The 26672-nt window shown below is 39.1% G+C and overlaps 2 protein-coding genes across 2 annotated transcripts; one reads left to right on the forward strand and one right to left on the reverse strand.

The window, feature by feature from the left end:
* The first annotated feature begins 17643 nt into the window (after window positions 1-17643).
* On the forward strand, window positions 17644-18655 carry LOC130946095 (probable calcium-binding protein CML17). Its single transcript, XM_057874778.1, has 2 exons — window positions 17644-17841; window positions 17940-18655. Exon 2 carries the CDS (start codon window positions 17980-17982, stop codon window positions 18478-18480), a length of 501 nt encoding a protein of 166 aa, XP_057730761.1. The 5' UTR covers window positions 17644-17841; window positions 17940-17979; the 3' UTR covers window positions 18481-18655.
* Window positions 18656-24271: 5616 nt separating this feature from the next.
* On the reverse strand, window positions 24272-26538 carry LOC130975844 (uncharacterized). Its single transcript, XM_057900574.1, has 3 exons — window positions 26136-26538; window positions 24838-26030; window positions 24272-24787 (listed from the first exon to the last, which is right to left on the reverse strand). The coding sequence occupies exons 1-3, from the start codon at window positions 26536-26538 to the stop codon at window positions 24272-24274; spliced, it is 2112 nt and encodes a 703-aa protein (XP_057756557.1).
* Between the last annotated feature and the right edge of the window lie 134 nt (window positions 26539-26672).

Raw genomic sequence — 26672 nt, forward strand, 5'->3', positions numbered from 1 at the left:
CCGAGCTGTGCGGGAATACTTGCTCTGAAGGTTAGATTCTAGCTTTGAGAGCTTCTCCTCCAGCTCTCTTCGCCATCTGATCTCCTTTATTGGGTTTCTCTTTGCCTTGCGCTGTCGCTCTAATTCCTGCTCCAGTTGCTCAAGTCGACCCTGATGTCCATGCAGCAATCCTATGAGGTCGGCGCTATGAGGTTGTTCTTCCCATTCAGGGAGATGAACCTCGGAGGGAATTCTCCTTTGGTGTTGGTTGCTAGAAGGACCTTCACCATGTGGTTCCTGCGTTCTTGGATGAGGTATTGCTAGTGGGTCGTTGTTGACCATGTCATGGTATTTTTATTTGACTCAGACGCTGTACGTCCGTCTTCATACTGATCGTCCGCCATGTAGTGCTAGATCCCAGGTCCCCGGCAACGGCGCCAATGCTTCGAAGGTTATCTGAAACTGGGTTGCCTTTGCGCTTGTAAGTGAGACCCAAATCTTCAACGGAGTGAGTTCCAACTTGTTCCACGTCCGGTGCCCGTCGTCCGAGTTGTTTGTGAGAAAGTGGGCGTGGTACCTGCAAAACACTTTGATGCCTAGGTCAGCAAGAGTTTTAGAAAGTTTAAGTGTATTGGAACTTGACTGTACCTGAATGTGTCAGGGTATTTATAGGAGATGAGCCAATAACTACCGCTGAAGTAATTCCACTTTTTATGGTGGATAACCGCCCCTTTATCTTAGGGTTATTGAGATCTCTCTTCTAGAAGTGGGTGAGAGATTCAAAAAAGTAGTTACTTTCGTGGGTAAGCATGAACTGTCCGTTTTCGTCGAATCCGTCCTCTATAGGAGATCGGGTGAGTGTTAAGGGCCATTCTTATAGTTGGACCGTTCAATCTTATTGGACTTGGCTTATGTTTTGAGTTAGGATATGAATATAGATATTTTCTTTTTACACTTTGAAGAGTAAATTATGTTTTTTATTTTTAATATTTGAAAAAAAATTAAAATTATCTTCAGTATTTACATTAATTTTATTCTTAACAATTAGAATAAATTTTAATTTTATTTATATTGTCATATTTTTTGGGTCAATAATCGTCAACATTATAGTATCATTATTATTTTTATTCATTGCAATTCTCAAGTGGTTAGGTGTTCACGTAACTTTTTTTTAACATTCTTAGCTCTAAATTAGAGCATGTTATTGTCAAAGCTAGACGTTCCCATAAAGAAGAAGTTATTTAAACTTATACTTTAATCGTAAAATTAATTGAGGTGAGTGAGAACAGTTGAGAGAGAATTCTTAGTGCACGCAAGAATTGGAAATAGGAGTATGAAAAATACTCATGAATCTCACTTAATTAACCTGTACAATAGAAAAGGTTGCTAACTGAGTAAATGTTGTGATAAAGATGAATGACCATGTATGGTTTAAGTAGATATTATTTTTAAGACTGAATGAATCTCTTTACAAAACAAAAAACAATAAATAAAAGTTAAAAGTGAAATTACTTTATATGTATAAATAGCAAGTATCGTCAGATGTATTTTACACACAACAATAATTAATACAATATTTTTTCTCTTTCTTTATACTCTTTCTTTACATTCGATACTACTCATATTAAGTAATTATATATATAAGTTACTTCTATTATATCAAAATAATTATATTGGTGAACATTAATACTAGAATTTTATATTTATATTTTTCTATCTTATATTTACATCTTCCTTATTTATTTAGTTATTTTACAACACTTTATCAGCACGAGACTCTGATCAAATTTTTAGGAAGACTCAGGTAACAAATTTTCATTATGTCGAAACTCTCTCATCTTGAATTCAATGCTCTTGATATATCTGGAAACAATTATTTATCATGGATATTAGATGCTGAAATCCATCTTGATTCAATAGATCTTGGAGATACCATTAAGGCTGAAAATAATGCATCCCAGAAGGATAAAGCCAAAGCCATGATTTTTCTTCCTCGTCATCTTGACGAAGGATTGAAAAATGAATATCTCACATTAAAAGATCATGCAGATCTTTGGAAAGACCTTGAAGAAAGGTACAATCATCAAAAAACGGTGATACTTCCTCAAGCCCGATATGAATGGACGCACTTGTGTCTACAAGATTTTAAATCTATAAATGAATATAATTCTGCAATGTTTCGAATCACCTCACGAATGAAATTATGTGGGAAAAAGATAACTGATCATGATATGTTGGAGAAAACTTTCTCAACCTTTCATGCCTCGAATGTGCTCCTGGAGCAGCAGTATCGAGAAAAACTTAAAAAATATTCTGAATTAATTTCTTGCCTTCTTGTTGCTGAACGCAACAATGAGTTGCTCTTGAAAAATCATGAAGCGCGCCCAGCTGGTGCCGCCCCATTTCCTGAAGTAAATGTGGCAAATTACCCCAGAAGAGGTAAATGGCAAGGTTTTAATAACAAGAAAAATTATGGAAGGAAAAAGAATTATATTCAAAAGAGAGGATTTCACTAGAAGTGGGATAAAGAAAGAAATATCAGGCAGAATAAATTAACAGAGGATAAGTATTTCCATTGTGGTGGAAAGGGCCATTGGTCACGTACCTGCCGTACCCCTAGGCACCTAGTCGATCTTTACCAGGCATCTTTGAAAAAGGACGACAAGGGAAAAGAATCGAATTTCGTTTCAAATGATACTGAAAATTCCACCACTCATTATGATGTATCTGATTTCTTTGAGGATCCTAAAGAAAATAATGGTCATTTGATAAATGATGGAATAGTTTAATGTGTGAGATTGTTAAGTATTCATGTAAATAAATAATATAAATAACTTATTGTTAAGTTTTATTTTCTATGTATTTAAGTTTCAAATATGATGTATATAAATAATGAAATATTAATGTTTATGAATTTTGAAATCGTTAAATGTGTCATGTTTTAAAATAAAATTTTAGTATATGACATTATTTTTATATGTAGTATTTCTTAGAAAAATAATTCCAATCAAGTATTCAATTTAACTGTGCATACTACTCATTTTATTATTATTTGTCTTTGAAGAGAATGACAAGGATATATAATGAAGATGTATGCTTTGCGGATAGTGCAAGTTCGCACACTATTCTCAAAAGTGATATATATTTTACCCATCTGGTGCCAAAAGAAGAATGTGTTAATACTATTATTGGCTCAGGCAATGTGATTGAAAGCTCCGGAAGAGCTATAATTTTGTTTTCCAGAGGAACAAAATTCATAATAAATAATGCACTGTTGTCTACCAAGTCTCGAAGAAACTTGTTGAGCTTTAATGATATTCGCCGAAATGGATATCATATTGAGACTATGAATGAGAGAAGTCATGAGTACTTATGTATCACAACTCATGATTCAAATAAAAAGGTTATATTAGAAAAGTTGCCCTCACTTTCATTTGGGTTGTATTATACCAAGATTAGTGCAATTGAATCACATGCAACTGTAAACCAGAAGTTTACTAGCCCAAATGAATTCATACCTTGGCACGACCGATTGGGTCATCCGAGAACAACCATGATGAGGAGAATTATTGAAAACTCTCATGGACATTCACTAAAGAACTAGAAGATTCTTAAATCTAGTGAATTTTGTTGTGTTGCATGTTCTCAAGGGAAGTTAATTTTAAAGCCATCACCAGTAAAGATTGGATTTGAGTCCCCTGAATTCCTAGAAAGGATTCAAGGTGATATATGTGGACCTATTCATCCACCATGTGAATCTTTTAGATATTTTATGGTCCTGATAGACGCATCTTCGAGATGGTCACATGTGTGCTTATTGTCTTTTCACAACCTGGCGTTTGCGAGATTACTGGCTCAAATTATTCGATTAAAAGCACAATTTCCAGAAAATCCAATCAAAACAATTTTCCTTGATAATGCTGGTAAATTTACTTCCCAAGCATTTTATGCTTATTGTATGGCTAATGGAATAAGTGTTGAACATCCAGTAGCTTATGTTCACACACAAAATGGGTTAGCAGAATCACTTATTAAGTGCCTCCAATAAATTGCTAGACCACTGCTTATGAGAACAAATCTCCCAACCTCGGTTTGGGGGCATGCTATTTTACATGCCGCAACACTTATTCGTTTGAGGCCAACGAGTTACCATCAGTTCTCTCCTATGCAATTAGCTTTTGGCCAACAACCAAATGTTTCCCATTTAAGAATATTTAGGCGTGCGATATATGTTCCCATTGCACCACCTAATCGTACCAAAATGGGACCCCAAAGAAAATTGGGGATATATGTTGGATATGATTCTCCCTCTATAGTGAGGTATCTTGAGATACAAACGGGAGATGTATTTAAATCCCAGTTTACGGATTGTCATTTTGATAAATCAAAAATTTTCAACATTAGTGGGAGAGAATAAGCTTCCTGAAAAGGAACTTAATTGGAATGCATCATCATTGATGCATTTAGATCCTCGATCAGGGCAATGTGAACTATAAGTTCAAAAGATTATACATTTGCAAAGAATAGCAAATGAATTGCCTGATGCATTTTCTGATACAAAGAGGATAACCAAATCTTATATACCAGAGAAAAATGCCCCAATTCGAATTGATGTCCCAGTTGGACAAATTACCACCGAAGCAAATACACACCAGAAGCGTGGCAGGCCTGTCGGTTCCAAAGACAAAAATCCTCAAAAGAGAAAAGAGGTAAATACTATTCCTGTTGAAAAAGACATAGTAAAGACACCTGTAGTTGTCCAAAATTCTGATATAACACCAGAAGACGTTCAGGTACCTGAAAATAGTGAAAATGACGAGATCTCGATAAATTATGTCTTTACAGGAAAGAAATGGGACCGAAATAAGACAATTGTCAATGAAATATTTGCATATAATGTGGCATTAAATATCATGCATGAAAGTAAGGATCTTGAGCCAAGATCAGTCGAAGAATGTCGACAAAAAAATGATTGGCCAAAATGGGAAGAAGCCATGAAGGCTGAATTAGACTCACTTCCAAAACGTGAAGTCTTTGGACCTGTAGTCCGTACACCAGAAGATGTAAAACCTGTTGGATACCGATGGGTATTTGTGAAAAAACGAAATGAGAAAAATGAAGTTGTGCGCTATAAAGCCCGACTTGTGGCACAAGGTTTTTACAAAGGCCCGGTAAAGATTATGAAGAAACATATTCCCCTGTAGTGGATACGATAATATTGTGTTATTTGGTCAGTTTATCTACATATCATAAACTGCATATGCATTTAATGGATGTGGTAACAGCCTATTTATACGGCTCATTAGATCGGGATATCTATATGAAAGTCCCTGAAGGACTAAATATATCAAAACCATCTAATGAATATTCGCAAGGGTTATACTCAGTTAAATTGCAAAGATCTTTATACGGTCTAAAGCAAACTGGACGAATGTGGTATAATCGTCTTATTGAGTATCTGACCAAAACGGATTCAAGAATGATGATATCTGTCCATGTGTCTTCATAAAGAAATCTGCATCTGGGTTTATTATAATTACTGTGTACGTTGATGATTTAAATATTATTGGGACTCCTGAAGAGATTTCAATAATTATAAAAACTCTAAAAGAAAAGTTTGAGATGAAAGATCTTGGAAGGACTAAATTTTGTCTCGGCCTACAGATCGAGCATATAAAAAATTGGATCTTTATTCATCAAACAACATACACAGAAAATATCTTGAAAAGATTTTATATGGATAAGTCACATCCCTTGAGTACCCTAATGATCGTAAGATCTTTGGATGTGGAGAATGATCAATTCCGTCCTAAAGAAGAAAATGAAGATATCCTTGGTCGAGAAGTACCATATCTTAGTGTCATTGAAGCGCTAATGTATCTTGCTAATAATACACGACCCGATATATCATTTGCTATGAACTTACTATAAAGGTATAGTTTCTCTCCAACCAGAAGACATTGGAGCGGAATCAAGCAAATCTTTCGATATCTTCATGGAACGGTTGATATGGGATTGTTTTATCCCTATGGATCCAAGTCACAACTAGTTGGTTATGCAGATGCTACTTGTCTGATCCACATAAAGGGAGATCTCAAATAGGATACCTGTTCACATATGGTGGTACAACTATATCATGGAGGTCCACAAAACAGACGATAGCAGCAACCTCCTCTAATCATGCTGAAATACTGGCGATTCATGAAGCTAGTCGCGAGTGTTTTTGGCTCAGGAGTTTGATCCAATATATTCTGTCATCATGTGGACTGATTGACCATAAGATAGCTCCAATTGTCTTGTTTGAAGATAATACAGCATGCATTGCTCAACTTAAAAGGCGGATACATCAAAGGTGATAGAACAAAGCATATTTCTCCCAAATTCTTCTTCACTAATGATCTTCAAAATCAAGGGACAATTGATATCCAACAGATCCGCTCAAGTGATAATCTGGCAGATTTATTTACAAAGTCACTCCCAAAATCCTCCTTTAAAAGATTGGTACATGAGATTGGGATACACCGATTTCGAGACATTAAATGATGTCGGTAAGAGGGTGATGCTGTACTCTTTTTCCCTTGGTCAGGTTTTTTTTCCAATGGGTTTTTCTTGACAAGGTTTTTAATGAGGCAGTTTCTATCACTAAAAGATATTGTACTCTTTTTCCTTCACTAAAGTTTTTTTCCACTGGATTTTTCTTTGATAAGGTTTTAACGAGGCAATAATTCTAAATGGTCATCCAAAGGGGAGTGTTGTGATAAAGATGGATGACCACGTATGGCTTAGGTGAATATCATTCTCAAGACTGAATGAATCTCTTTACAAGACAAAAAGCAATAAATGAAGGTTGAAAGTGGAATCACTTTACATGTATAAATAGTAAGCATCGTCAGATGCATTTTACACACAACAATAATTAATACAATATTTTCTCTCTTTCTTTATACTCTTTCTTTACATTCGATACTACTCATATTAAGTAATTATATATATATAAGTTACTTCTATTATATCACAATAATTATATTGATGAACATTAATACTAGAGTTTTATATTTATATTTTCCTATCTTATATTTACATCTTCCTTATTTATTTAGTTATTTTACAACACTAACATCTAATTTTAACTAGGAAAAGTATAGGTAGACAATGAAAATACTAAATAATATAAACAATGGATATGTCAGATGTTCAATTCAATAAGTATGTGGATGGTTGATTATGTAGATTTTTAATTGGATGGTTATTTCTTTTGATTCGATTTACTCATTCACATTCAGTGCTGTGTTCTTCTGTTCTCCCTCTCTGAAGCTCGAAGGTTATGGCTAGCACGAGTAATGCACCTGGGAGCTCAAACAACCCACGATCGTTTGGAAGCATCATGAGGAGAATGAACAGAAACAGAGAAACTCGTTTGCCAGAATAGTGTGTCTGCGGATCGAGACCGGTGCTGCAGTAGTCAGGGACGGATTCTAATCCAGGAAGACCGTTCCTGGGTTTTCCGAACTACAATGTAAGTATTATTGTTGTTGATAGCTATATTTATGGATATAAATTTTGCTAATTGAATTTTCTTTGATGTGCAGACTATGGGTAAGAAATGGTGTGGATTGTTTATGTGGGTTGATAAAGTTTTAGAAGATGCCATGCTATGTGATGATAGAACAAGACATTCAGTTGATGATGAAGAATGGAAGATGAAGATGGCTTGAAAATTTGGTAAATTAGAAGCTGAAATTAGGGTTCTAAAAATGGGGGAAATTTTGATGTTTGTGTTCATGCTGCTGATTGTAATTGGTGTTCTTGTATTAAAGCTGGATAGACAGCAAGGACAACTGTATCTAGCAAAAAATAAATGACATGCATGTTATATGCATTCCTTGTTCATGTACTTGTTCCTATCCTTTTGTTTGAAAGAAATGGAAATTAAAGTGTTTGATTATATGCATACTTTTGTTCCCGGACTTCTTTTCAATGAAATAGAAATGGACAGGATTTGAACTACTCTTAAGTTTGTAATAGAGGATAAGATATAAACAAAAGGCTGAGAAAACTCAATTTAATAAAGTCATAATTCATAATTCATATTGGTAATGTTTGATTCAAAAAAGTCATTATAGAGCCAAAACACCAAGTATATCAAAGTTGTTGATATATTGACCTGATAAAATTCAAATACTAAAATCTCCAAAACTGGGACAATATTTTAGGCATTGTAAACAATATCAGCAAAATAGATACAAAAAAAAGCCTGCTTTTCCTAAACATAATCATCATAATCTTTATTTTTTGTGTCTGGGTGCCTTGAATCCAGGGTTGGGCACAAACTTCATGAAATTTTCAAGCCTTGTAGCAGTTCCCTGTGTTACACCTTGCATAGGGCCACTTGTTCAAATACTCTCAGGCTTCCTTATTAACCCTTTCAATCTTTTTAATGATATCAAGGAAGCCATCTTGGCTAGTACACCTTGCACAATCCCAAAGTAGCCCTCTAAGCTGGAGATCCTTCCATTGCTTATTGAAGTTCTTTCACAGATACCAAACACAGAATCTGTGATGGACATCTGAAAAAACCTCCTTAACTGCATTTATAAGGCCCTGTGTCAGATACCAAAGAAGGGGTCAGATAGTTGTTTTCAGGCAGCAAAACTGTCCCTACAGTTATATAAGTGACACTAAAATAGTCCCTAGACTTGTTCAAGTGACATCAAACTAGTCCCTAAACTTATGTAAATGACATCAAACTAATCCCTACACAGCACTGTTACAGGATAAATGAGTAACAATAGATTGACAGAACATTATGTAGCATATAATCAGTCCAGGATTAATTCTGCATATATAGATAGCAGCTCAGTGTATTAACACCATATAATCAATTCAGGATTAATTCAGCATATATAATCAGCAATATGTGCCTTAAATCAAATTGGCAAATAAATCACAAGGACAGGCACCAAACTTCACTCTCCGTGTAGTTCTCCACAAAACCCAAGACCAATACCCTTTTTTTTCTTTTGCAACTGAGGGAAATATATATATACAACTACAACTTACTACCAACAAAAAAAGGCACACAGAAATAAAGAAAATCTGCCAAATTTGGAGTTAAAATAATCACTAACTAGAGAGGTTAAAAAACAATAAAATAATATACAACACTGAAGGTGGAGATGAAACAAGAAAAACCATATAGAAATAATAATGGTAAATAGTAGTTAATGAAAGCTCATTAAATGGCATCTGTTATCTTCTTCATATCATAGCATTGATTCAGTCCTAATCTTCTACCATTTTCATCATCACTCTCACTATCTCATTTTCATTACTTGACAATTGGCAACAAAAGCACCACTCCCTTGCTTTTCTACTTCTCCTTCTCCCTCTAATATTTCACTGTGCTATATTATCACTATATTCAAATTAACAATATAAGTTAAGTCTTCTATTATTTTGTAGTTTTCTTTTTCAAAATTTTTATTAGAAAAGGTTATTGTGGACCGGGGTATTGAATAGAGTGCCTAACTTTGTTAGTTGTTAACTGTTAAATTATATGATATTTCACCTTTATTTTGATCATGTTGCTAATGATTTGTGTCATGTAAACATAAGAAAGTGTGAAATCAAGAACATTATTTTGGTGTAACTAAGGATAGCAGTTCTCTAGACACTAACTTCAATCTTGGTGGATCAAACCATTCAAATTTACATACCCTTTCCCACAACTAATCCACTAGTCCAGACCAAATTCATCAAACAATTTGACTATTCCAATAGCTAAGTTAACTTCATTAGCAATTGCAAAACTTACTTTATATTACTCTAACTTATGTATGCAAAAATCCTTTATGTTCACACACTCAATTTAACTAAACAGCATTACATATTACATTCAGTTTAACTAAACCAATCCAATACAAAGAAAGGCAATTAGGTAAATCAGTTAAATTCAGAATCCATTATCAGAGTTACAAAAAATTTCAACTCCCAAAAGATCTTTACTTCTACTGTGATCATGCAAACTCTGTTTAACAAATTTATTGATCAGAGTCATTGTCCTGAAACATATTAACAGTTTGAAAACTCCTCCACTAAGAGCAGTAAACCCTAACACATAAAGAACACATTTTCATATTATCAAAACACAAGAAACACTCCTACTCTACAATTTTCTTGGCCAAACCACTACAAAAGCCAGTAGTGATCAAACCCTAGCACAGAGAACAGAACAGAGGCGTTCATACCCACCAATTACAATCGAAAAAAATGGCATGAACTTTTGTGAATATTAGATTAACAACAATATAAAAAAACAGAGGAACCACATTTTTTTCATTTTTGGCTTACCTCTTTTAGAGAAACCAGGCTTCCCATGATTTTTTTATTTTTGGCAAACGAGCTTCTCTATTTCTATTCATTCTCCTCATGATGCTTCCAAATGATCGTGGGTTGTTCGAGCTTCCAGCTGCATTGCTCTTGCTAGCCATAACCTTCGGGCTTCAGAGAGGGAGAACAGAAGAACACAGCACCGACGAGGAGACAGCAGAGTGAACAATGTAGCCTTCAAAAAAGGGGATTAGGGTTTTAACTTCACCTGAGGGACCAAATTGAGTGGGAAGAGTTTACTCTGCCACATTAACTAGCCGTTTTGAGTCCCACGTGTCACCAACGCTGCCAGCTAAGCTTTCCGGTTGCGCCACGTGTGCTGAAATTACCGGAAGGACCACTTTGAGTCCCAGAGTGCAAGTTCGGGGATGACTCTGAGGTACTTTTAAGTTCAGGGACTACTATGAGGCTCGAGTGCAACTTCAGGGACTATATTGAGACTTATCTCGTTATGCATGCATGCATCATTTTGTCACTTTTTCTTTCTATTGGCTGGATCAGTCATATTTTCTCCATTCTCTCACAAACTAGAAAAATTAAGTTCGACATTTCTAACTTGGAGTGAAAGGTGTTGAAAAGTCTGAGAACAACGAGAGCTTTGATGAACATATTTGCCAACTAATTCATTGAAGTAATTAGGAGGAGTTTAATAATCTCACTTTGAGTTTAATCATGCACCATATGGCAGTCGATTCAATATATATATACTTGGTTCTTTCGTAGAATCTCAAATTTGCAGCCATGCGCAAAGTAAATTTGAGAGCAGCAGAGAAAATATTTGTGTTTATTTAAGTTGCGTGAAATGATACAATATAAAAAAATATTCATGTGTTAAGAGAATCGAAATAATAAATACGTAATATTTTATAATAAATATTTAGATATGTTAAATAATATTAATTTATCTTAATTATACTCTAATATTCTCCATCAAATCACTTCTAGGTGAGAACGAGGATAGGGGTGGCAATATGTACCCTACCCGCGGTACCTAACCCGATCCCACCCGATCGGGTAGGGTTGCCAACCCGATTCGCAGCGGGTGGGGTAGGGTGCGGGTTGAGCCTCAACCCTACCCGATTAACCTGCACTCTATATATGTTTATGTTATATACTTATATAAAAATATGTTTTAAGTGGATGTTGAATCAAAGACCTCTCACTAAATGCAAAAGATCCTTAACCACTGAAAGAAAATTATTAATTGATAATTTAATTTTTTTTTACATAAAAGTCAGTTCTATTTTAAATTATCATCAAGTTATATAATAATATTGTATATTTTTTATAACCCGCGGGTAGAGTCGGGTACCTGCGGGTTAAGAGCGGGTAGAGTTAGGGTTGGGATATTCTCAACCCGCGAGTAGGATAAGGTTGAGTTTATATAAAAATTTCAACCCGCGAGTAGGGTTAGGGTTGGATCCAAACCCTACCCTACCCTACCCATTGTCACCTCTAGACGAGGAGATTATGTCATTTGAGTTATAACTCGTTGACAAAATTAAATTCACATTTATTATTAAAATACTAGTAAAAATTATATTAATAACTAACTTTTAGCATTCATAAATTATGATTTTATTATTTGCTGAGAAAATTTTAATTACTCTACTAAAAATATATATACAAAGTTAAACAAGTATACATACAAAAAATACGAGATTACTCATTTAATATTATTTTTGTATTATAGAATATTTTAAAAATAAAAAGACAATTAATCTATTATCTTTTCAATTCTATATAATTTAATCTCTCTTAATTCTATTTTCAAAAAACTAAAATGTTAATTTATTACTAATTTATCCACACACAAAAATATTCATTTGAGAAAAAGATTTTTTTTTTTTAGCTAACTTTTGTTTTGTATTTTTTTTTTTGGGAATTTGTTTTTTGCTACGCTTTATTCATTTACTATTTTTGTTGGGCTATGTTGCTTTACACGTAAGTTAGCTTTTCTTACCAAGATGTTGTGAAGATTTTTTTTTCAAAGATAAATGTTATTTTATTAATATAAAATAAAGGTGTTTCTATAAGGAAGTACAAAAGAATTGGGTATTTTCATTTATCACCAACTGTGACTGAAAAACTAAGAGTTTAAAGAAGAGTAAAGTAAGAGTAAAGAAAATTAGCAGCATCTATCAGGTATGGCTCACGAGTTCACGCACTAAATTACTGGCTTCTTTCACTATCTCTGGTGCCGGACTTATTACCTTCTCAAAAACACACCGATTCCTCACTTTCCAAGTGCTCCAACACAGCGCCGCTATGAAGAGGGTCTTTTGTCTACCGTCTAATTGAGTCGCTGCCCAGGATAAGACTCGTTGCCACCAATTGAAAAATGTCTCTTTTTCTCTCATCCATAGGTCAGGGGTTATTAAGCTTAGTCTCCATATTATTGAAGATAGGGGGCATTGGAACAAAGCATGAGAAATTGATTCAGCCTTCAACATGCATATTGGACAAGTGGCAGGAGTGGATGCGAACCGGCTGTGGACTTGTTGCAACGCTGGAAGCTTTTCATGAAGACTTTTTCATAGAAAAATCTTAATTTTATGTGGTAATTTCAACTCCCAAATGCTATTCCAGACTATGTTGTGTATGTTCTGGGGCCTTAATGAAGTAGGAGAATGAAAGAATCCATAAGCAATTTTGTATCCTGACCCAACTTCATATATACCAGATTTTGTCCAGCACCAATTAACTTCATCCTCCTCCTCTGTTGGTTTGATTGAAAAAATTTTATTGCATATATCAACTAAAAAAATCGACTCAATCAGATTTCTATTCCAGCTTCTATCAGGATTTAGTAACGCACTAACGTAATACACTTGCAGATCTGGCGGGATTGTGAGTGCATTTTGAGGGACATTAAAGGGCACTGGTGGTGGGAGCCAGGGGTCATGGAAGATGCGAACATTAGTGCCAGAGCCTATTTTCCATAACAAGCCTTTCTCGATCACCTTGCGCCCTTCAAGAACACTTCTCCAGCCCCACGACGGTACGCTTACTATTTCTGCATGTAGAAAATCTGTATATCTAAAATATTTAGCTTTGAGCATTCTTGATAGAGTAGAATTAGGGTATTTCATTAGACACCAACATTGTTTTCCCAATAAAGCCAAATTTTGCGCCCTTAGGTCCTTGATCCCCAACCCGCCATCTTTCTTCGGTCTCGTCATTGTGTCCCATTTAATCCAAACCATTCCTCGTTCTGCGCCTTTTTGACCCCACCAAAATTGCGAGAGCATGCTATGAATCTCAATCAACAGCGTGTCCGGGAGCTTGAAACAAGAGAGTGTATAAATAGGAATTGCCTCCCCCACCGCTCTCAATAGCGTGTGCCTACCACCTGATGACAGTAGACTTCTTTTCCAACCCATAATCCTCTTCTGAACTTTATCCTTGATAGCTCCAAAGGTTGCTTTCTTTGATTTTTGAACTATAGAGGGCAGTCCCAAGTATTTGTCTTGTGCTCCGATATGTTCAATATTTAGTGTCTGAGCAATTGCTAGTCTTGTGTTTTGAGGTGTGTTGTGGCTGAAAAAGATAGCTGACTTATTCAGATTGACTTTTTGCCCACTGAAACCCTCATAGATCTCTAGCAATTCTAGAATACTTTGGCTTGTATTAGGTGCGCTCTTGCAAAAAAGGATTGAATCATCAGCAAACAAAAGGTGATTAACTGTTTGGCATCTCCGATTAACTTGAACTCCTTGAATTAATCTATTTTGCTCTGCCTTGTGTAGTAAGAAGGAAAGGCCTTCTACACAAAAAAGAAAGAGATATGGAGATAGGGGGTCACCCTGTCGGATGCCCCTATTTGGCCTAAAATAGCCAAAAGATTGACCTTCCACAACGACAGAGTAAGAAACAGTCGTTACCAATTCCTTAGTCCAGTTAATCCATTTAGCATCAAAGCCCAGCTTATCCATAATATACCATAAGAAATGCCATTCGACCCTATCATAAGCCTTGCTCATGTCTAGTTTAATAGCCATCTCATGCTCTGTCCCACTTCTCTTATTTTTCAAATAGTGCATACATTCGTGGGCAATTAGGATATTATCTGAAATGAGTCTACCTTTGAGAAACGCACTCTGATTTGGACTTATAATTTTAGTCATAATACCTTGTAATCGATGCACCATAACTTTAGAAATAATTTTATACATAACTGAAGACAAGCTGATCGGTCGTACCTGAGTCATGTCATTGGCATCTGGCACCATTGGAATCAAACAAATTTGAGTATGATTGAAGCTATTTAGAATTCTGCCACTGTGAAAGAAACTTCTTATTGCCTTAAAAACGTCACCTCCAACTATATCCCAGAAAAAGTGAAAAAACTTAGCTGTAAACCCGTCATCACCAGGAGCACTCTGAGCGTGAACACTAAATGTAGCTCTTTTGACCTCGTCCATAGTTACTGGCCTTTGGAGCCTACGGTTCATGGAAGTTGTAACCTTTGGCTCCAAATCCTCTAAGTATGGATTCGGATCAACCGAACAAGAAGAAGTAAAAATATCACAAAAGTAGTCTTCAGCTATCTTTGCAATATCCTCCGGTTTCGATGCAATCTCATTGTCCCTCCCCACTAATCTCCAAATTCTGTTCCTTCGCATCCTTGATTGAAATTTCTGGTGAAAGAATCTAGTGTTCTGATCTCCTTCTTTTAGCCACTTGACTCTAGATTTTTCTCGCCAATAGCTCTCTTCTTTCAAATATGCCAGCTCTAACTTCTTCTCCAAACTGGTAACCTCCTCTCCCCCATTGATTCCAGCCACCCGCAACTCCTCTAGTTTAGCTTGAAGGTCCTCAATTTCTTTTCGAGAGTTTGCTTTGTGAGTTTTCTGCCATTGAACTAGTCTATGTCTACAAACTTTCAACTTTTGGGCCAAGGAGAACATAGTTGAGCCTACAACTTCCATTCTCCACACTTCACTGACAATTCTCTTGACATCCTCTTCTCCACACCAACATTCCTGGTATTTAAACCGCTTTTTACTATGCCAGGATTGAGGTTCGGTTTCCATCAAAAGTGGAGCATGATCCGAGCCTGACTCTGTGAGCCTGTGCACCACTGCATTCGGAAACTTCAACTTCCATTCCATCCCAACTAAATATCGGTCAAGCCTCTCCTTCACCAAATCCTCTCCTTGTCTTCGATTTGTCCACGTGAAAGGGTGCCCCACCATTCCAATATCCACTAATTCGTTACTGTCAATAAAATTAGTGAATGTTGCAATGGTGGTTGCTGATTTTTTGCCTCCACCCTCCTTTTTCGCTTGGCTTGTTATAGCATTAAAATCGCCTGCTATTACCACTTTTCCTTCCAGGTGTTGGCTCATTGTTGTAAGCTCCTCAAACTGTAAGGATCGAATTTGTTCCGAACAACTCAAATGGACACCAATGAACGCCCATACCTCACTGCTTTCGACTTCCTTAATTTCGGCTGCCACAAAGAATTCTCCACTGCTAATAATTTGAACACTAATGTTGTCCTTCCAAGCTAGCACAAATCCTCCTGCCACTCCTGCCGGGTTAACAATATGCCAGTTTTCATAGCCGCATACCCGAAGTTTTGCTTCCACCTGTCGAGATTGGTTCTTTGTTTCACTTATAAACACAATCTCGGGGGAGTGGGATTTACAGATCCCTTTTAAGGTGTGAATTGTCAAAGGTCTCCCCAAACCCCGACAATTCCAAACTATAGTTCTCATGGCGCCTTGGGTGCCATTTGTAGGCTGGCATCCTCCACCATCTCTTCAACTGCATTTTCATCCTCTATTCTTACTTTCTTTGTAGATCCTTCAGCTATACCACTCATCAACCTTTTTTTGGGTTCACTTTTAGTATCTGACTCTGCAGCACCTTGTCTTGCTAACCTTTTTCACTTCCTACCTTTCTCTGTGGTGAGACACTGCCCAATAGTAAATTACATAAGCTGCCCTTCATCCTCCTTGGTATTGGACTGACCAGCTATGATAACCTCTATGCATTCTGTTCTAGAATTGGCTGATTGAAGTGACTCAGGTGCTGCCCTATTACCAGTGTCTTGTGATTTCAAACTTTGTTTCCCTTCTTGCATTAACATCCCTGCAAATTCTTCCAATAAGCAGTTTAAGACCGATTTTTTCTTACGTTAAGTGGCCTTATTCTAGTTTTGGATTGAGTTGTTGAATGCTCTTTCTCCTTCAGAGTAGATTCGCGTTCCCACTTGGCTGACTTTAACCCATTCGCCAATGTCATCCTCTTTTACCATATCACTCTCTGTGTCCTTCAACAAATCATGGCAGTTTTTCACCTCGTGCCCCAATTTTGTGCAATAGGTACAGAACTTTCCAAGTCTCTCATAGCGCAGTGCCACTTCTACCTCCTTTTTATTAGGTCCTGCCACTATTAACTAATCTCTCATTTGCCTGGCGGCATCAATATTAATTTTGGTCTTCACAATCCTAGTTTCTCTGCTTCACATCTGAAATTTACCTACCTCCAACACTGTGCCCAATTTTTCTCCCAATTTACGTCCAACTTCGATGGTTTTAAACGATTCTGACAAATAGTAGATGTAATTACGTAAAAATATATTATATTAAATAATTTAGTCAAACTATTTAACGAATCAACTATATTTTTATATAAAAATATTATATTATATGTAACTATGCAAGTTAAAAATGAGCCACAATTTTTAAAGTATATGGATATTTCATTTAGTCGTGCTATTAGATACGACCCTCAATCAATATTTGTTTGATATATATTTTTTGCGTGTATAATTGTATATTAATAAAAAATAAAAAATATTTTTTTATATATTTAGATATATTTAAATATTATCAAGTATGAATCTGTCTAATATTATTTTTAATATGTATTTTTAAAATAAATTTAAAATATTAATTTATATTTTAATATCATTAAAATATTATGACAATATTGTTATAATTTATTTAAAAATTATCTTATATATAAATACCTTAAAAAAATTAAAACTTATGTCTAGATTATAAGTCATAATATATTTATATATAAATATATGTATTATTTTATATTTTTTAATATATTATATTTTTATATATTATATAAATAATTAATTTAATAATTGATTTTTGATATGCAATAAATTGGTTTTTAATTTTTTATAATAGTGTTCATCTCCTTGCTAATTAGGTACAAATTTATACCAAACAAAAATTGTTAACTACGAATTTTGACGCGATAGATGGTAAAATCATGTGTAAAGTGTTTGTTTGGAAGATTCAAACAATACCTACAGATCCGACATTTGGGTGAACATACCTGGGAGTTCGGAGACGCCGTCGGAGAAGGATATGGCCGGGGAGGGAAGAGAGAGAACAAGCACATCCCATCACATCACCTCGCATTGCATCTAAGCACTTGCTTTGATCTCCGATCCCATCCCGTCCTTGCCTGTTGGAATTGGATGATTTGATCTAGTCATGACTAGTTAGTTTTAATTTGCATCCTCAAACTAATTAATAAAAAAGTAGACAGAGAAAAGAAAGACCATTAATTTATCATTGATTTGATTGATTGATTGATAGATAGATAGATAGAAAGGCACAGGTGGAAATTAATTGCAGAATGAGCGGCAACATGAAGCATCAAGCAACGAATTTGGACGAGGAGCATATCGCAGAGTTGAGGGAGATATTCCGTTCGTTCGATAGGAACAACGACGGAAGCCTGACACAGCTGGAGCTGAGCTCCCTTCTGAGGTCGCTGGGGCTAAAGCCCAGCGGGGACCAGCTGGAGGCCTTCATCAACAAGGCCGACACCAACAACAACGGCCTCATCGAGTTCTCTGAGTTCGTCGCCCTCGTAGCCCCTGAAATCCTCCCGGCTAAGTCCCCCTACACAGAAGAGCAGTTGCGCCAGCTCTTCAAGATGTTCGACCGCGATGGCAATGGTTTCATCACGGCGGCCGAGCTTGCTCACTCCATGGCCCGCCTCGGCCATGCCCTCACCGCCGACGAGCTCACCGGCATGATCCGGGAGGCTGACACCGATGGTGATGGCCGCATCAATTTTCAGGAGTTCTCTCACGCTATCACTTCTGCTGCTTTTGATAATTCATGGGCCTAGCCACTCAAGTTAATTTCTCCCTAGGTGTGTAAATGATTCCATCGTACCTCAGTTTATTCTTTCCAACTTCGTTCTCCCCAACTACGTACTCATTCATAAATGAATCAGCTGCTCATGACAAATGGTATTAATTAATTGCTCTTTTTAATAATCTACTGTATATAATCTATTTGTACGAAGCAAGCCACTCATACGATGGCTTAAAAGGTCCTCTTTAGTCTTTACTGGACAATTTTGTGGATAGAGTAGATGATCTCATAATCTGTCTGTGTTTAGGGATGGGCGTTAATTAATTAATGTATTTATTATGAGAATGGTAACGGTAGACTGACAAAAATTCAAAAATATTTTATCTATCTCAGTATTTTTAATTTTATGTATGTAATATTATATTTATTATCTTTAATATTTACTTAATTTTTTCAGCAATAATGAAAGAATATAAAATAAAATAATTAGTTTGTTTGAATAGTTTTGAATGAATTAAGTTTTGGAAAATATTAGAGAACCAATCGTTTTAGTGGAAAAAAAAAAGATAAAGTATTAATTGTCTAGAATTTTTATTAAATTTTTGGACACATAAAATTAATGTTTTTTTTTAGGTGAATTGTAGGTTTTATATTAGCCAAACAGTAACATGCAAATTTGATACGGATTGGACTAATATATTAGACTCTTATGATTTGAGTTCTTTAATTTATTGCTTTGGAATGCCTTTTAAAAATATAATTATATATATTTTTTTAAAATCACACCTTAAAAAAACAGAAATGAACTAATTAAGCATCATAAATTAGTAATAAAATGAAAGTAAAAATTTAATTAATTCAGCAAAAAAAATTGTTAAACCTAGAATTTTTTTAAGTGACAAATGAAATAATAATTGTAAATGGATTGAATTAATATATAACTAGATTATCATTACTAGTCTTATATAATTACGGCAAAAAGTGAACTGAGTTGAGTCACTCAAATTTAAGTTTGACAGATGAAAATTAAATTTGATTTATAATTTAACTTATTAATAATCGAATTTATTTATTTGTAAAATTCAAATTCGGGTTATCAAAAGGGCAAAAAACCTTAATAAGCCACATCAAGAATGGTGTAACGTAAATACGCCAAACTGAAAATCGTTTCAGCAATAAGCCAGACGCTATTTTTATGTAATTCGAACCAGGGTGGTTCGAACTACAAACATGAATAAATCGAACCAGGATGGTTCGAATTAAGGAAGTGGAGCTTTCAATGTAATTCGAACCAAGGTGGTTCGAACTACAATCCCATGTAATTCGAACTAGGCTAGTTCGAACTATAGCCAAGTGTGCAACGCATGTAATTCGAACCAAGCTGGTTCGAATTACCCTTGGAGCACTCCTTCATAATTCGAACCAAGGTGGTTCGAATTAGGGGTGATTCGGCTATATAAGGAGTTCTAATCACCCTCATTCGAACTATTATTCCTCCCCCCTACCCCACAAAATCTCAGAGAAAACGACCCAGATTCTCTCCGAGGAAGAGCTGAACGGAATACTCTGCTCATGGGGGACGATCCGGCACGGTTATATCGCTTGAACGGAGTCGCTCATATAGCCGGAGTCATCAACGAGGAGGTTAGTACGGAAATATTTTTGATTCTAGCGGTATTTGTGCCTTAGTGGTTTTGCATGTGGGTTAGATGGTGGTTTATGTTAGTGGTTTATGTTAGTGGTTTATGTAGGTGGTTTATGTTAGTGGTTTAAGTTAGCGGTTTAAGTTAGTGGTTTATGCTAGTGGTTTAAGTTAGTGGTTTCTGTTGGTGGTTTATGTTGGTGGTTTATGTTAGCGGTTTTTGCGAGTGGTTTATGCAAGCGGTTTATGTTAGTGGTTTAGGGTAGGTGGTTTTCGTTAGTGGTTTTATGTTGGTGATTTGTTTGACTTGTTTGATGGTAGTTGTTTTACCCTAGCTCTTTTACGTAAATCGGTTTAGTTAAGCTGTTTCTTGTTAGTGGATCTCGTTAGGCTGGTTTATGTTAGCGGTTTAGTTGTGCGGTCTATAGATTTGTTTTCCAGTTGCTTATCTTTCATGTAATGTTATGCGGTTTTATTTAGCAGAATGGTTTATTGATGATTTATCGTGCTGCTTACGGTTGTGGTTGGTTTTTAAGCTGGTTCTAACTATGCGGTTCATTTTGTGCGCAGCCCCAGCGATGCATTAGGAGCATGCGGCGGCAGCAGGGCATGCGACTTGATGACAGATACGTTCCGTACTTGCAGATGGCAGGTCTATACCATCTTGCAAGGCTGAACGATCGATGGTTCCGGCTAGACGAGGCCCTTGTCAGTGCATTCGTGGAGCGATGGCGTCCCGAGACGCACACGTTCCATATGCCGTTCGGAGAGTGCACGATCACACTCCAGGACGTGGCATACCAGCTGGGTTTGCCAGTGGACGGCCGTTACGTGAGCGGGTGCTTGTCAGAGTTCCATATATACATCGATGGTGGCCGTCCAGCCTGGGTCTGGTTCCAGGAGTTGCTCGGAGTTATACCTCCTCCCAGTCAGGTTCAGAAGTACGCAGTGAACTGCAGCTGGTTTCAGGAGACTTTCGGTGAGTGCCTTGAGGATGCAGATGATGAGATTGTGCGCCGATATGCCCATGCGTACATCATGATGTTGTTGGGCACGCAGCTGTTTGCGGACAAGTCAGGGAACCGGATTCACATCAGATGACTTCCGTACGTAGCGAGGCTGGAGGAGCTGGGTACCTACAGCTGGGGTTCTGCCGCACTGGCTTGGTTGTACCGGTGCATGTGCCGAGTGGCGAACAGACATGTCGTCAAGTTAGCGGGCCCGCTTCAGCTACTTCAGTCTTGGATCTTTTGGCGCTTTCCTCGGTTTAGGCCTGCAGGATATGAGGAGTTGAGCTGGCCGTTGGCCTCGAGGTACTATACTAGGCCTTATCTATTTCAATTTGACATACATAACTGCTTATTCATTAATATTCTATTGCATAATCTGAACACATATTTCAGTAGATGTAACACATGTGTATGGTGCAGATGGTCAGGTTACACCCCTTCCGGAAGCGAGAAGGGTCCTAGAGTGCAGATGTGGAGGCTCAGGATAGACCGGTTACAGGACAGGGAGGTGAGTATGCTAGTTAACAAGTGTCCTTTTAGAATCAAGCTTTTCTAGTTGTGTGCTACAGTTGCCCTGACAAGGGTGAGTTCCTTTTGCAGTTTATATGGATGCCGTACAGTAGCCCCGACGTACTTCAGGTTGTGCATCCAGAGGTTTTGGAGCCTCGGCATATGGCGTTGTGGCGCTCTGTGACCGCGCTGATCTACTTTGCTGTGATAGAGTGGCATCAGATAGATCGTGTTCTTCCGCAGTTTGGAAGGGTACAGGCCCCTCCGCATCCCGCCCTGAACATTGACTTTTTGATGTCCAAGGACGGGAGAGGCGGCAATCGATGGTTCCCGTCTACGTTGCAGAAGTGGCATCTCCTTTGGAACTCTCGTCAGGACTGTGTGCTGAGGTTCGACGTTGTTGCCGATCCCGGACCGTCGCATGCGTTCCTTGATTGGTGGAGTCAACATGGGAAGAGGTTCTTGTCTCCGGAGATGCAGTTGGGGGATCCTAGAGCAGTTCCGATTCCAGTTGAGGCCTCACAGCGGGGTCCGGGGCGAGTTCCTGACATGGATCGTTTTGAGGACGTGCCGGACAGGCGCAGGGTTGAGAGGAGGATGGGTGTGGGGACACGGCGGAGCCAGCGTGAGTGGAGGTGACCTGATCATGCTGTGCACGATGATTACGACGCCGGTCCCGCTAGAGGCGGACGACGAGGCCAGGGAGGTAGGGCGAGGGGGCGTGCTGACCATGGGGACGACTAGGGGTGGAAATAGGCCAGGCGGCCTGCCAGGGGCCTACAGCCTGGCCTGTGTTTGGCCTGACCTAGCCTGGCCTGATAAGAAATAGGCCCAGGTTCAGGCTATTAAAAAAGCCTATATTCTTTAAAAGGCCAGGCCTAGCCTTTTGAAATAGCATGTTGGGCCTGTCAGGCCGGCCTGAGCCTGCAAATATATATAGAGAATTTTATTATACTAGTAAAAATGCTATTAGAAGGATTTGAACTTGGGTCTTCTATGTTATAATAATACCTTTATCTACTCAGCCATTTGTCTCTTTAATTATATATGTGTATTTTGTATCAATATTATTCATAAATTTATTATTTTATATTTTATAATTTTAAAAATTAAATTATATCTTAAATTTAATTATTATTAAAAAAATAGGCCTATTGACAGGCTTCAGGCCAGGCCAGATTTAACAACAGGCCAGGCTCAGTACTCATTAAAAAGCCTATACCAGGCTACAGGCCAGGCTAAGGCCAATATATTCTATTACAGGCCTGGCCTGTTAAGAGTAAAGCCTGGCCTGGCCTGGCCTGTTTCCACCCCTAGGGACGACGACGACGATCAGCATGGGCATGTTGGCGGGGGTGGTTCAGGGGCTGCTGCAGCTGCTGGTACTAGCACACACGATGAGGGGCATGCAGATGAGTGGTATGGTACAGGGATGGGTGACGGGGCTGACACAGGTGACGCTGTACTTGGATCAGGCCCTCTTGGAGATTACTTCGTTGGTGTGCCAGCCGATGACCAGCCTGAGCAGGGGGGTACACCTTGGCGCATCTCGGGATCACAGTGGTCAGACTTTATTGGGTCAGACACGCTTGTTGGGGACTTTGGGAGTCCACGCTTCCTAGACGAGATCACCGCCATCATGCAGGGGGACGTGACTCCCCGCAATGGTGGTCAGACCTCAGGCACACAGGCCCCGTTAGATGTTGATCTGAATGAGCCTCCATCCTCATCTACTGGTCACCAGTTCTGTCTCGGAGGTACTCCTCCATCCGCCTTCACCGCTGCATCAGAGTCTGTCGCAGGGCTTTCGGCGGCACCCCTGCATGTTGCGCCACCAACACAGCCTGCCCCACAGGAGGATGGGGATGACATCGAGGATGAGGAGCCGTTTATCCGTCGAGGTCAGAGGGCACGGGTAGCCCGTCGCTGTGGTACTGGCTCGCATCTGTTTAGATGATTCACGTTTCATGTATTTTGTTCCCTAAAGTTCAATCATGTATGATAGTGATATGTACTTTACTTGTTATGTTATAGTCTTTTCACCTATGTTTTTTGTTATTTGTGTTGTGGGACATTGACTATTTAGAATCAATGAATCATGAAACAGTTTAGTGTTTATTTTTACTTATTAAATTTTGCATCTACGGAACATGTAGCTGTACTCATAATGAAAGAAGACATATTCATTACTACTCGCAACAATCAAAGTACAATGTATAAAGATCAACTAGTTACATACATGCACAAACATTGCATCTAACATGAAAACTTTTCAGTAAATAATACTAACACTAACAACATGCGCACTAATGGCGGCCTGTCTGAGACGATCCTCCAACCTGTGGGCAACTACGTCGTGTGTGTCCGGGTTGGCGACAAAGGCCGCACCTCTTTGGCCGATTCGGATCTGCCTCGTCCATATTCGTCCGTATCCTAGTGGATCTAGGACGATCCTCTCTCGCACGCCTCTTGTCTGGGTCTGGAATCACCGTGGGCCCGTCGTAAGGTGGCCAGAAGCCCTCTGGGATCGGAGGTGTGAATCCCATCCGATACACACTGAAAACCGAGCTAATCTGATAGACGCTGTGAACGTAAGAGGTCCAGGTGACCCGTGAGTATGCACAGCATGCAAGTGCGTGCTGACACGGGAAATGAAGAGCCTAGAAGTACCCGCAGTCACATGTCCGAGAGGCAAGTGATACTCTGTAAGTACCCAAGGAGAAAGAACCAGTCGGAGTGGTCTCTGCTACAGTGAACTCGGAGTTATCCCGGTCATACAGCGTCACCGTGAAGCACCTGGCCGTCTTCAAGTTGGCTTCAATACACTTCACCAAATGCTGACTGAATTGTTGTCCTGTTCCCATCTGGGCCTCAGCCTCTCTCCCCTTGCGAACAAAGAGTTCCACAAGCCTACCATATGTTGCCTTCACCAGGGATGCTACAGGGAGATTTCTGACCCCCTTGAGGATAGAGTTCACACACTCGGAGATGTTCGTCGTCATGTGACCGAATTTCCGCCCCTCATCATGATGCTGAGTCCACAACGAGTAATCAATCCGGTTCGCCCACTCACACATCGCCGGATCTTCAGATCGCAGAATATCAAACCAGTAATCAAATTCAACTTCGGTCTTCGCATACGCCGCGTTCACTAGGAGCCTCCTAGCGTCTTTGCCCTTGAAGGTAAGGGCAAAATTAGCCGCTACGTGTCGTATGCAGAATGCACCGCAGATGGAGGTAACCAACCGCCGTCAGGGGCCTCAAGCGCAGCCTTGATGCCGTTGTGCCTGTCCGATATAACCAGCAGACCGGGCTGCGGGGTCACGTGCTGGCGAAGGTGCGAGAGAAAGAATGTCCAGGACTCCGCATTCTCACCCTCTACTAGTGCGAATGCAACAGGTAGAATGTTGGAGTTCCCGTCCTGTGCAATCGCGATGAGCAACGTTCCCCCATACTTCCCATACAGATGTGTAACGTCAATGCTGACTAGCGGCTTGCAATGACGGAATGCCTCGATGCACGGCGGGAAAGTCCAGAAAAGTCTGTGGAAGTACGCTTGAGACTCGTCCACCTGTCCTCCAACTCGAAACGGGCTCGTCTTAAGAACCGCAACACTACCAGGCATCGTCAGCTGGACACCCAACACCCACCTAGGCAGGTCGTTGTAGGACTCATCCCAGTCACCGTAGATGAGGGCAATAGATTTCTGCTTCGCCATCCAAACCCTCCGGTAAGTCGGCCTAAAACCAAAGTGCGCTGCCGTGGCGTTCAGGAGCACCTTTATGCTAACGGATGCATCAGCCCTTACCATTGGCATAATGAACGCTGAAATCACATGATAATCCAAACTCCTGTGGTCACTCGAGATGGATGTGGCCAGGCAAGTGTGAGGTCCATTGTACTGTTTGACCTCCCAAATGCCCTTGCGCTTCCGGAGACTCAGTCGAATCAACCATGTGCACCCATTCCCAAACTCGGAACACTTGCCCACATACCAGCGGTGATCGGACTCCACCACCTTGTACTGTATCCCTCGTCGGATACTGTAAGTCTTCACACTTAAAAGGGCCTCATCTTTATCCGGGAATTGCTGACCAACCTGGAACTCTGTCAGACCGGCAGCCCCTTCCGCATCTCTAGCTCCGAATCCAACAGCGTGCCCTGAAACCCCCTCATGTCTCATGGCGTCCAAGTCCAACGAGGAAAAATGTGGTGGATACTGCTGTGTGCCAGAGCTAGAACCACCTACCGCCAATGCAGGCCTATTCGCTCCAATATCATCAGCGCTGTCATCGTCAATCATATCCGGCTCGACGTCATCATCCTCTTCATCACCCAAAAAACCGTCTCCAACGCCAACAGGTGCAACTCCCACTAAAGCGTTCGGCAAATTTTCCCTTTCGACTACCTCCTCGCCTTCTGTGCCATTGAGGTCAACAGCAAAAGACGGGGAGGCCACAGGTTAGACCACTGGTTCGTACACAGGGACGGAGGAGGAAGCAACGACAGGCCGGGAACTAGAACCTTCTGGATTCGCTATAGTGTTCGTATTCCGGTTCGAACCGCCGGAGCTGGATACCACATCAACCAGCCGTGCCAACAACTCTGGTGTCCTCACCTCCGGAAACTGCCGCCGACAAAGAAACATTACTTGCAAGTCCACATCATTATTAATCGTGAAGCAATCATACTTCATGGTATTCTGTAGCACCGTCACTGGAATGCGATAGAAAAACTTCTTTACTCGCTTCGCACCTTCCAGACCGAGCTTCATTAGTACAGCGCTAACAAGGTCATCATAACTCGTCGTAGAAGTTACGATAATACATAGAGGATTCTTATCTGTGAACTTTACTCCGGAACGAGTTTTTCTATTAACAGATCCTCTGTGGTGCACCAAAACCACAAAACTCTCCTCACTAGCCATCTTACTCCCTCTAATGAGACTAACTCACGTTTGGAACCATATATATACAGCTCAGTCTCAAACTAATTCGAACCGGTCTGGTTCGAACTATGATTTGTGTAATTCGAACCAGCCTGGTTCGAATTACACCAGAA

The sequence above is a fragment of the Arachis stenosperma genome, chromosome 1 (assembly GCF_014773155.1).
Source record: "Arachis stenosperma cultivar V10309 chromosome 1, arast.V10309.gnm1.PFL2, whole genome shotgun sequence".
Lineage (NCBI taxonomy): Eukaryota > Viridiplantae > Streptophyta > Magnoliopsida > Fabales > Fabaceae > Arachis > Arachis stenosperma.